The 11,006-nt window shown below is 33.9% G+C and overlaps 1 protein-coding gene and 1 long non-coding RNA gene across 3 annotated transcripts; one reads left to right on the top strand and one right to left on the bottom strand.

Moving 5' to 3' along the window:
- The first annotated feature begins 1,323 nt into the window (after positions 1 to 1,323).
- On the top strand, positions 1,324 to 6,211 carry LOC147786345 (uncharacterized). The gene is made up of 4 exons (XR_015414651.1): positions 1,324 to 1,420; positions 3,615 to 3,760; positions 4,624 to 4,704; positions 6,073 to 6,211. It is a non-coding gene; the product is annotated as an uncharacterized LOC147786345 (long non-coding RNA).
- On the bottom strand, positions 5,716 to 8,355 carry LOC111783412 (transcription factor TCP18). Of its 2 annotated transcripts, none has more exons than XM_023664336.2 (2): positions 6,015 to 8,355; positions 5,716 to 5,939 (listed from the first exon to the last, which is right to left on the bottom strand). In XM_023664336.2, exons 1-2 carry the CDS (start codon positions 6,900 to 6,902, stop codon positions 5,907 to 5,909), a joined length of 921 nt encoding a protein of 306 aa, XP_023520104.2. In that variant the 5' UTR covers positions 6,903 to 8,355; the 3' UTR covers positions 5,716 to 5,906. The 2 variants fall into 2 exon arrangements, with proteins under 2 accessions (XP_023520104.2, XP_023520103.2); XM_023664335.2 differs by having other exon boundaries at positions 5,716 to 5,942; positions 6,015 to 8,336.
- Between the last annotated feature and the right edge of the window lie 2,651 nt (positions 8,356 to 11,006).

The raw sequence follows: 11,006 nt of genomic DNA on the forward strand, positions 1-11,006 counted from the left end.
ATGACACAAATTTTCATCGATAAAGGTTATTTTTTCAAGCATATGCATTATAATATATATGTATGAGTTGAATATCATAAAAACTCTTTGTAATATGCATACAAAACCATGACTTCACCATCTCAAGCTATGGGCTAATCTAAGAAAGAATGAAAGATATAGCTGTTTGAAATATGAGCCAAAGTTATTACAAAATTTCAGTCAAGGGTTTGACTTGAATGAATACATATCCCACAGAATCTGACTTTATCCCTTCCCATGCCCCTAACTTTGTCCACATTCTACACAGGTGAGAGATCCTAACATCAACCATCATTCTAGCATTAACCTGATCTTGGATCAAAACTAACAGGTTCTCCTTGACCTAAACTGCATTCAAAGAATTCTTATAATCTCTACCCGTTTACCATAATGCGACTAATCATTTGTCTCTTAGATAAGTTCGGTTCACGATCGGTCGATAGCCAGTATGTGCATTACATCATGGAGAAGACCTTTCTCTACTACGAAAGGACCCGAAATGATCATCTTTGGCGTATCAGTTATCGTGTCAAAAACATCAAATTTTAGTGAGTTCAAAACTTAGTGTGCTTTTGTTCTTCAATATTTGAAATTTAAGTGACTCTACTTTTGTAGGTTTTCCCTCTTTTGTCTATTGCTTTCTGTTTTCACACAGTTTTATAGCGTAACTTCAGCAAGCTTTTAGGCTAATACTGTAAAACTCACCTAATACTCCATATGCTGATTTTTCAATTTCTAGCCATGCGTCATCATTGCTCAAGAAAAAAAAATCAAGATTTGCATTATATTTTGTCTTTGGAACAATAGGAGCGACCCATCTAATCAATAATTTTAAACCGTTACATGTATGAAAGAAACGGTAAAAATATCTCACAACGGTTATTAAGAAAACGTTTACATTGTGACGATTTTGTTCAAGTATAGGGTCGACCCTATATTTAGTTGAAGATTCAAACATTTAACGTTCATCGTAAATATATAGTACTTCAATAATCGAGCTAAACTCAAGTTGGGTCTTAAATATATAGCTTTTTTAGTGCATCAACAGTGAGATATAAAGATTTAAACTCCAAAAAGGCACATGTTGATTATTGCTAAACTATGTTCGTTTGACGATTTTAGTTGTATAATTGAAGAAGGGTATGAACAACTTACTAATTACTTGTTTAATGATCTTTGGTCATTTTTTTAATTGTGTTAAAATTTGTAAAGTTATGATAAGAATTAAAAAAATTGAATCAGTCCTTTCAATCCAATCAATCAAATCAGTAAGGCCTTAGAATTAGTTTTTGTTAGGGAGCCAATGAAGAACTAATTACGTCCTTGTGTTGTCTGCAGAATTGTAGTGCTTCTGTGGGCAGCCATGGATACCTCCTCGCCCAAGTGCTTATATTTTCAGGTACCCTTTTAGCCTCTCTTCTTCTTCTTCTTTGTTTCTTTCATATTCAGTTTAAGATCTAAATTCTTACCTTCAAATGGGCTGCTTCATAATTTCATAATTCTATCCAATTTTGAATATAAATTTCTATACCTAATTTACATGGGAAGTGGGAATTTTCAGTTCCTTTTGTTCAAGGAGAATCGAAGTTTATGTATTATGTCTTTATAATTTTTTTAGGTGAGGATAAGTGATTTGTTTATTAATTTGTAATTTAAAAATTTAAACTTTATAGTTTGAATCGAAAATACATGTTTAGTTGAATTATGTTTCGAATCTCTTAGAAGAGATGTTGAAAGAAGTATATTAATATTTAGGTTTTCAATTTCTTCGTATAAAATGATGGAAAAGTCTACGGTTTTGAAATAGAGTCAAGTGACCCATATTGCTATTCAATTCACAAGCATAGCTTTTATACGTGCGTTGTTGACCTAAAATCGTGTAAACTAGAAATGAATCAAGCACTAGTAATTTTTACGTTTAGTTCTAAAAGCATTATTTTTATTGAGATATTTTCGTTCCCTATCGTGTGAGTTCTTTAGTAGATAACTCAAAACTTGTGGTGCGCTGTCTATTCCGTCTCTTATGTCCTCAAGAAACCCCCCTTCTTTTTCGGTGTCAGATCCACCTTTTGACTATTAAAAATTCACGAACCATTTAGTCAAAAGTGCATACTTTAAGAGTCATTGCTGAAGAAGAGCTTTCTAGACTATCCTCCATACTATTACTTATGGGACTAAGTAACTCGATCAAGTGTGTATACTCCGAACCCCCAAAAGTCTTCTCTTTTACTAATTTCTAATATATACTGTAAATAAAAAAACTTAAATTGAAATTAGTCCATAAAAAAGAAAATAAAATGAAAAACATCTTATGGTGATTGTGATGGCCAAGTCATGAAGGAATCTATCAGTGGAATCTGGTGGCTCACAGCCACAATTTTACACCGTGATCGTCGACGGCCTTCCACTTTCCAACCCTATATAACTGTGCTCCGTCCTGGCCGCCGCCGTCAAGGTCTCCGTTTCCCTCCTGGGTTCTGTCACCTTGCGGCGGTGCTCTCCGAAACTGCTCCTCTTTCCAGATTCTTTCATTCTTCTTCTCTCTTTATCTTAATTTGCTTGTTCTTGCGTTTTTTCTTCCGATTTGGTTAAAACCCACTTCAGATTTCGTAAGATCTATAAAAAAAAAAAATGGCATCTTTATCTGTTATTTGTTCAAGTGAAGGATCAGATCCTGCAGATTCTTGTCCTCTTTCTTCTTTATTGATATCATAGTTTCATGTTCTCAAAAGGGTATCTAAATTTGATATCAAGCTTTGATTTTTCCCCCATATGAACACCGATCAGATCCTTTTAGGGTTTCCCTGTTGCTATAGATCTTCAGTTTTAAAAGGAAGAATTTTGAGCTTGTTTAGGGCTTGCTAAAGGAGCTGCCTTTTTAGGGTTTTCTCTGCTTTTCTTCTTAGAGGAGTCTCAAAGATTGTTTCTTTATGTGTTTTGCTTCATGGGTTTTGTTGTTTTTCGTTATTAAACAAGATTTTTTTGTGATTCATATATTGTTCTCATGGAGAATGGGAAGAACAAATTCCTTTTTCTTGTTTTCTGCTAAAATGTTTCATCTTCTTGAGCAATAGATTGGAATTATTGTATCTCTTCTCTTTTCTTTCCTTTCCATTTTTGGGTGGGGAATCTTTTTTGCAACTTAAATGCCAAAACCTCACTGGTTTAGGGTTTTAATGGTGAAGAAGCCAATTAATCATGAGTGGAGCAATTACTCCCCACTAATTTTCACCCATTGGGGAGTTTTGCATCAAATCAGAGAAAATAAATGGAGCCAAAGTGATGAATGTTAGAACATTATTGTGATCTGATGGATTAGCTGTTCCATCTTAGGTTGAACAAATATAGGCTTTTAATGTTTATTATTACAATATCATGATAACTAAATTAGACCCTAATAAACCTGAAAAAGCTAAAGATCCAATCTTTACTTGTTAATCTTAAATGGGTTACTCTCCAATTTTAAATTTAGAGTCATCTTTTACTCGAAACAATTTTGAATTACGATTTCGACCCTTTCGACCCTTTGTTTTAGAAGTGATGACGCGGTAAGAATGAGTATTAATTACATAATATTATTGGTGATTGTGCAGAGAGAAAGTGTATGGGAAGGAGGAGTGGGTATTGATAGGTTGCGAAGAGGACACTCATTATGACAAGACTCTTATACTTTCTTTGCCTTTCAAATGTCATCTCCCTCACTCCATTATCCACAACTAACTAATGTTTCAAATCTTTGGTAAGTTTTAACAATTTCCATTCGTTCTTTTTACCAAACATCATCTCTTCTTCACTTGCTTTTCTTTTCTTTTCTCTGATCATATAACTTTTTGTATTGTAAGCTTTTGTCTAAAGCGTTTGGATATTGTGGTTCGGATATATCTCAAAATTCCCTTACCATTTATTCATTTATTTCGATTCATATCTGTTTAATTTCAAAACTTCCAAACTCATTTAGTAGATGGGTGTCTATACAAAGTCGTTCTCTTGTTAGGAGGGTACATAGATTGGATAAGAAATATTTTTTAATCGACTTGAAATTTTAGGTTGATTAGGTGATTGACTCGAAGGGTACGATGAGCGTTCACAACTCAATCCAACCCTCTATTCTTGCGTGTTCAATTTTTTTTAGTATCACATTGATATTCATAAATCACAATGCTATCTCTAACATTTATTACGAATATCAAATATTTTTAATATTCATAACAATATTAAAAGTAGGGATGAGTCGGGTAGTGAACCTTATTTAACATATCTTACCCTAATAGTGTAATTTATATTTTTATTGTGGATTTGTGATTTAAAATGAATTGGGTTAGATACTTCATATCAGTAAAATTTAAAAAATAAAACAAATTTTCAAGATTTTCAAGATTTTAAAAATGAAATTCGAAACAAAACTTATGATAAACGAACAACTTTTATATGTATTTATACTATTTTTATAACCATAAGTAAAGATATGAAATTGTTATTCAACTTATCTAGAATATATACGCTCGATTAAAAGATTAGAAACGAACGAATGTATAAGATTAATAGAAAAAAAAACACTTATTTTGAGCATGCTATGATCATAAAAGTGATATCATATTTCAGGGGTCCAGGAAGAAGAGCATAGAGTTTGTTTGCAAGCCCAGCAGCAAATGAGAAAGAAGGAAGATAATGAGGTGTGAATAGGTACTGTTTCTTACCCCTTTTTGTAGCCTCCAACCAAATCCATTACTTTGTAGAAACTAATGCATCTGAAACACAAACAAACTGCACCTAAAATACTTCAACAAATTCAAACAAATTCAAACAATGAACTAATATTACACTCAACATCTCATACTCTAATACCTTTTTAGCACTCAATCATGAACAAATTCAAACTATGAACATAATTCTAGTTAGGACAACGACGACCCAGAGCTCTAATTCCCACACCAGTGGATATTGTCTTTTTTGGGTTTTCCTTTCAAGACTTTTAAAATGCGTCTTTAGCTAGAAGGAGGCTTCCACGTCCTTATAAAGGATGTTTCGTTCTCGATGTGCAATCTCACAACTCCTCCTAGCAGACGCGCTTGAAAGACTTTGCGGGGAAGCTCGGCAAGGAAAATCCAAAGAAGACAACATCTATTAGTGATGGGGTTGGGCCGTTACATTATAGAAAAACGTTGAAAAGTTTGGTTTGTTGATAAAGCTAAGGATGACACCAAGGTGTTACAGAAATTGGATAACATTGATTTGAAAAAGACACTCAAAATGAAGCCAAACATTGGTGATATAAACTGGGATCGCATTTTCTTTGACATGACAACAACATATAAGCTTTGTACTTCATAAACTCAGTTCCACTACAATTACAATCACCAATACTAAACCAAAAACTTAACCTTTCTAAAGTTACTACTAATTGGAGCTGATGTTTCACTAAATTTGATATCTTATGACATGATTTAGTGGGTTTATGTTGTTAATGGAACTACTTTAATTAGTGTCATTAATCAGTGTTTAAGAATTGGAATCATGCACATTTAGAGAAAGTGGGTATGCCTAATCCCTTTCTCTTCTGTCTATTCCATCACTTCCTAAAAGCTTTGCTCTAAATCTTTCATTACTGCCTTCGAAGTAATCCACAGACCACAACATCATGAACAGTTTCGATGAAAATAATAATAATAATAATAAAAAAACATAAGAAAAATGTGGATAAGGAACAAACACAATACAATAGAGAAATGTTTCTATGTTTTACATTCATTTGGAACACAAAGTGAAGAACACAACAACACAACATGAAGTTATCAAAATAACAATAATATTTGTTTTCCACTTGATACCTCCTAGGTTTCTTCGAGGAAATTAAGAAACACCGCCACCCCATGTTGGATTATAACTTATCCAAACATTTGAGTGTCTTCAAATTCATGCTGCTGCATAAAAATCAAGTGGGTTTAGGTCAAAATCAAAGAAAGTTACAAACTTTAATGTATATATACACTCACCGGTTGAAGAAAATTTAAAGAGGAAATTGATGGGCTCCATTTTGTCATAATCTCAAAGGAACACAAGTTTTCAACCTCCATGGAAGGGTTGAAATTGTAGCTGTGAGTACCTCCTGATTCTTCCCCACAAGTTTCAAAGGGGCTGCTCCAAGAACAAGATGAAATCTTGTTGTGATTTGGATGATGGTGATCTGAACAATCCTTAAAGATTTGATTTTTCTTCTCCATTGTTCTTGCCCTGGCTCGTTCCCTGGCCTTTTGTCTCAATTCCTTGCACATGGTTTTTCTTGGCTGTTTGTCTCTTTTCCTCTTCAAAGAACAAGAGTTCATCTTTTTAGGTCCTCCTCCTCCGCCGCCAACTTCATCAATTCCAGACACCATGTCAGCCTCGGAGGAATTGGAATTAGAACAAACAGTAGTAGTAATGATGTGGCTGCAATTTCTTTGCTTTGCAAGTTTCAAAATTTCAGGGCTGGCTTGAGTGAGCAACCATTCAACTGTTTTGCTACCTTTGTCAACACCCAACAAATCTTGTAACCCAAAGAACTGACGAGCTACTGGCAGTGAGAGCCTCATTCTACGGTCTCTTAACCCTCGAGCTGTGGCGATTTTGCTATGTCTGTCCTTTTTTGACAGTCTTTTTCTTGGGATTTTGAGCTTCTTTTGATCTGAATTCCCAATGCCCATCTTCTTGTTTGAGGCAACAATGCTGTTAGGACTTGGAATGGTAAAATTCTTCTGAGGATTAGTAGTGAAATTGTGAAGTTGATCATCATATTGTTCATCAACTTCAAAAGGAGAAGGAAAGGGGAAGAAAGAGATGGGGAGATGAAATGAATGGTCATGATCATGATCATGATCATCATCATTTTTGGTGGAGAAGAACATGTTTTTGTGTGTTTCTATATGATTTAGAGCCCAAAAAACGTTGAAAAAAAGGAAGGAAATAAGGAAGTTGTGTTCAAAGTATGGAAAAAGACATAGATTTGATATTGAAGTAGAAAGAAAAGAAAGGTTCACATCCTTTTCACTCCCTCTCTTTCCCAGTAATTTTTTTTTTTTTTTTTTTTTTTTTTTTACCTTTTTTTTCTTGTTTGGAATCTGTTGTTGTGTGTGTTTAAAAAAAAAAAAAAAAAAAAAAAAAAGGAAGTGAAATTGAAGGACAAGCTATGAGTAGGGGTTGAGAAAGACAGCACAATGGAGGGAGCTCAGCTTGGAGGAGGAGGAGGAAGAGGAGGAGAAGGCTGCGTTTATTTAATGGGTAAAGAAAGACAAAGGAAAGGAACCATCTCTTTCTAAACCCCTTTCCTTTTGAGCATAAAGTTTGCATTTTTATAGCCATATTATGGTAAGTTATATGAGTGAGTGAGTGAGTGGGCTTTTTCACGTGGTTTGCAGCATAGCATGTTTGACAAGAGGGATGTTAGGTCTGGTCTTGTTTTGAACCCCACACCCCACTAAACTTCTTTCTTCTTGAACACTTGACCTCTTGCCTTAACAACTCTCCAATTCTTGCATGGCTCCTTCTACCCCTAATTAGGGTTTGGTTTTAGTATGCATTATGACCCATTATGATCGTTTCGGTCGATTTTAATCCTCAACTTGAATACGACTCTCCGTGATTGAAACATTTATACCCTTCTTGAATGTCGAAGCGTAAATTTATTCGTCTATCCAATCTTTATGTTGTCTCAATCAAATTTCTTGCTAAAAAGCCTAGATTTGTATAGTTGAACTATAAAGACTTAAACTTTACTTAAAATCTCAAATGGGTTTTAAAGTTTTGAACTTACCGACCCATTAGATGAATTAAAAAACTTTCTAACTTAGAAAGATAAATCGAACCATAAATTACCCATTAGATGAATTAAGCAACTTTCTTCTTAGAAAGATAAATCGAATCATAGATTCACTAATTCAGATAAATCGAATCATAAATTCAGTAACTGAGCTAGAGTGAGCAAAACACTGCATCTATTATTTCATGAGTAACGAGCTTTATTAAGTAATGATGAGCGATAAAGTTGGGTTGAATAGGTCCTGGTGGCTATGTCTAAGATTGAAAAGGGAAAGGACAATTATTTGAGTGAAAGAGGGGAGGGGAGGGTAGTGGAAGAGAGGAAGAGAGGATGAAAATGGAGAAGACATTACATTGGGGTGTTTTTGTAAATGAAATTGGGGAATGTCACTTTCCACAAAAAGAAGAAACACCTTCTTGCTTTCTCTCTCTCTCACACACACACATCTTCGCCCTTAAGTGTCCATCAATCAAACTCACCACAGCACAAGAAGAGAATGTTGTTGTTGTTGTTGCTATTGCCTTTCAGAGAGCCCTACCTCCATGCGTGCTTATCTCTTTCTTTTCTTTTCTTTTTTTTTTCTCTTTGTCTTTGTCTTTGAGTGACATCAACTTATGATGGCCCCCTTTGTACTTTGTGATCACTGTTCATACAAAGACCTTGTGTTGCAGCCCTAGCCACTCACCAATTACCATTTCTTCCTCTTATTTATTCTCAAAATGGCAATGCTATGGACACAAATGGAGGCTACTTGTTTCTCCCTTTCTTTTGGGCTTCAGCCCACTATTAGTTCTTCAACCACACTACTCATGAACACGACAACTCCCTATTGTGTGCCTCACACTGAGTTTTCAACAAAATTCTGTCTGTGTTTCCTATGATTTTACCTCAAACATCATTCTAAACACAAGAGGTCTACTTGAGAGAGATAGGGAGCTTAAACCAACTTCGCTTTTTTCTTCATTATCGTTAATTTTGTGATTCATGGTAAAGTGGGGTTGAGATATAATTTTGATTTCGTAATTATTTACGTGGGTTCATATGTCATTTGATCGACAGAGCCAAAATGTTTCGAGAGAGTCACAAAATTTGATCAAATAATTTTGAACGTTGGAAGATGCATATCAAAGGTAAAAGGTGAGATAGAAGGAGATACCATATAGAAATGATTGAGAATTCACGAACTAAATTCATAACTGAACGCAAACAATGTGGATTGAATTGGGTCGATGAGTTTTTTCTAAGTCATCGAATTTTTTGAACGGATGGAGAATGTTATTGGATGTTTTTTTAGTTCTATTTTGTAATCATTAACTTAACTATTTATATCTAGTACAAATTCCCAACCATCTTTACATGTCCTACTTCTTCCAACTCATTTTCTTCACTAAAAAAAGTTGTCTTTTTTTTTCCATATTTACATGTCCACCTCCTTCTCTCTCCCAACCCACTTATCCACTCTTTTATTTATTTATTTATTATTATTAATTTATTTGTGTGTTTGTGTGTAGTACTGAGCTAGGGCTGAAACTGACTGGTTTGTACTGACAAGATAATGCAAAGCCTAGCTGTCTAAGTACAAATTTTGTGTTTTAGGGTTACTTTCATAGAGGATAACTCCTAAAGATAAGGTGAGCTGAATAATATGACAGTCGACTCATTATCAACCCATCAATTTATTACCCTACAAAATTCATATCATTTCATGTACTTTAATTCTTTTTTCTTATGCGAACAACCCATTTTTATTCAAACCCGTGACAATGTCATTGAAAGCTACTTAATGACGTTGAAGGAATTAGTGAAAACTCGATTGTTGTGCTTGAATCGATCAAATTGTATTAAGATATAAGATGTTTTTGGCTGTTTATTTATCAGGGTCATGCTTAGATTTTCTCAATGGATTCATATTCCATCTCAATTGTTACGTTCTAATCAAATATTCCATCTTGCTTACTTTGTAAGGCTCGATCGGTCTTTATCACCTATGTTTAAGGGGATTGTTATATATATATATATATATATATATATATATATATATATATATATATATATATATATATAATTAAAATTATTCTTTTTATGGTGGGGGGCGGCTCAATTGGCCTTGAAATTATTCTTTTTATGGTGGGGGGCGGCTCAATTGGCCTTGAAAAGACATGAAAGTTTCCACAATATTATGATGTTCTTTCCACAAATGATGTTATCTTCTTGGTACTCTATGTCATCTTCATATTATAATGTTACTTATTATTATTTTTTTCATTTTTAGTATAATCCAAACTTTATGGAAAAAGAAACATTATTTTACATTATTTTTTTTTAAGAAAATCAATTGGAAAATGTTGAAAGAAAAAAGGAAGCTGGGTTGATAATTTGCCTTTATTGTCTGTTCATTGAATGAGCTACCAAGCTCAATTCTTTTCTTTTTTCTTTTTTTTTTTAATTTTATTTTAAAAATATAATAATTTAATGAGAATAAACAATATTTATGTGGTTATTATTATTATTATTTATTTATTTTATTTTTTTTGTGGAAATTATTGAAGAAAATGATCCAAAGGGAAAAGAGGGGGAAAAAAAGAAAAGAAAAGTGAGCTCATTTTTATTGTGCTTAACACGTGGGAGTTTGAGTGAAACTATGGCTAGGGGCCTTGGTGGGGTTTTATCTCCATCAAATAATGGTTTCTAACAGTACGTCTCTTTCAAGATGGTCCTTGGAATTCTTTTTTTATGTATCTGTAACCATTAACAATTACATATATATCCCTAAGAGAGAGTTTGAACGTTCGATCTCATGGTCAGTCATATTGTACTCAAGTAAAAGTAAAAACTTTGAAGAGTGAAAATTCAGTCCGACAAGTGAACAAAGAAAACTCTAGCTTCAGCTTTGCACCCCTACGGATACCTTTCAAAGTACTTTCGAGTGTGTTGTTCAGCCTCATGAATCTACAAGTCTTTCTCATTCTAGTGTTCGTCTTTTATTCTTTTGATTATAGTAGGGGTCCTAAGAGAGCGGAGAGTAACACCCAGATTGACGACAAGACGACAAGACTCTCCTCGAGAAGACCCGCGACTTCTCTTAGAGGAGTTGAAAGCACTTAAAGGTTGTTAAGTATATACTAATAAATGTTCTTATGGAAATGTAAATGAAGGTGTGTTTATATATACACACATAACCAACGCAATTTTG

This window comes from Cucurbita pepo, chromosome 20, assembly GCF_057944985.1.
Source record: "Cucurbita pepo subsp. pepo isolate OVF chromosome 20, ASM5794498v1, whole genome shotgun sequence".
Lineage (NCBI taxonomy): Eukaryota > Viridiplantae > Streptophyta > Magnoliopsida > Cucurbitales > Cucurbitaceae > Cucurbita > Cucurbita pepo.

Bases quoted from the DNA above. Each gene is read 5' to 3' on its own strand.
- LOC111783412 (XM_023664335.2), bottom strand. From the start codon at position 6,902: ATGTTCTTCTCCACCAAAAATGATGATGATCATGATCATGATCATGAC. The intron at 5,943-6,014 runs GTGAGTGTATAT...ATTTTTATGCAG, and splicing joins CTTTAAATTTTCTTCAACCG to CAGCATGAATTTGAAGACAC.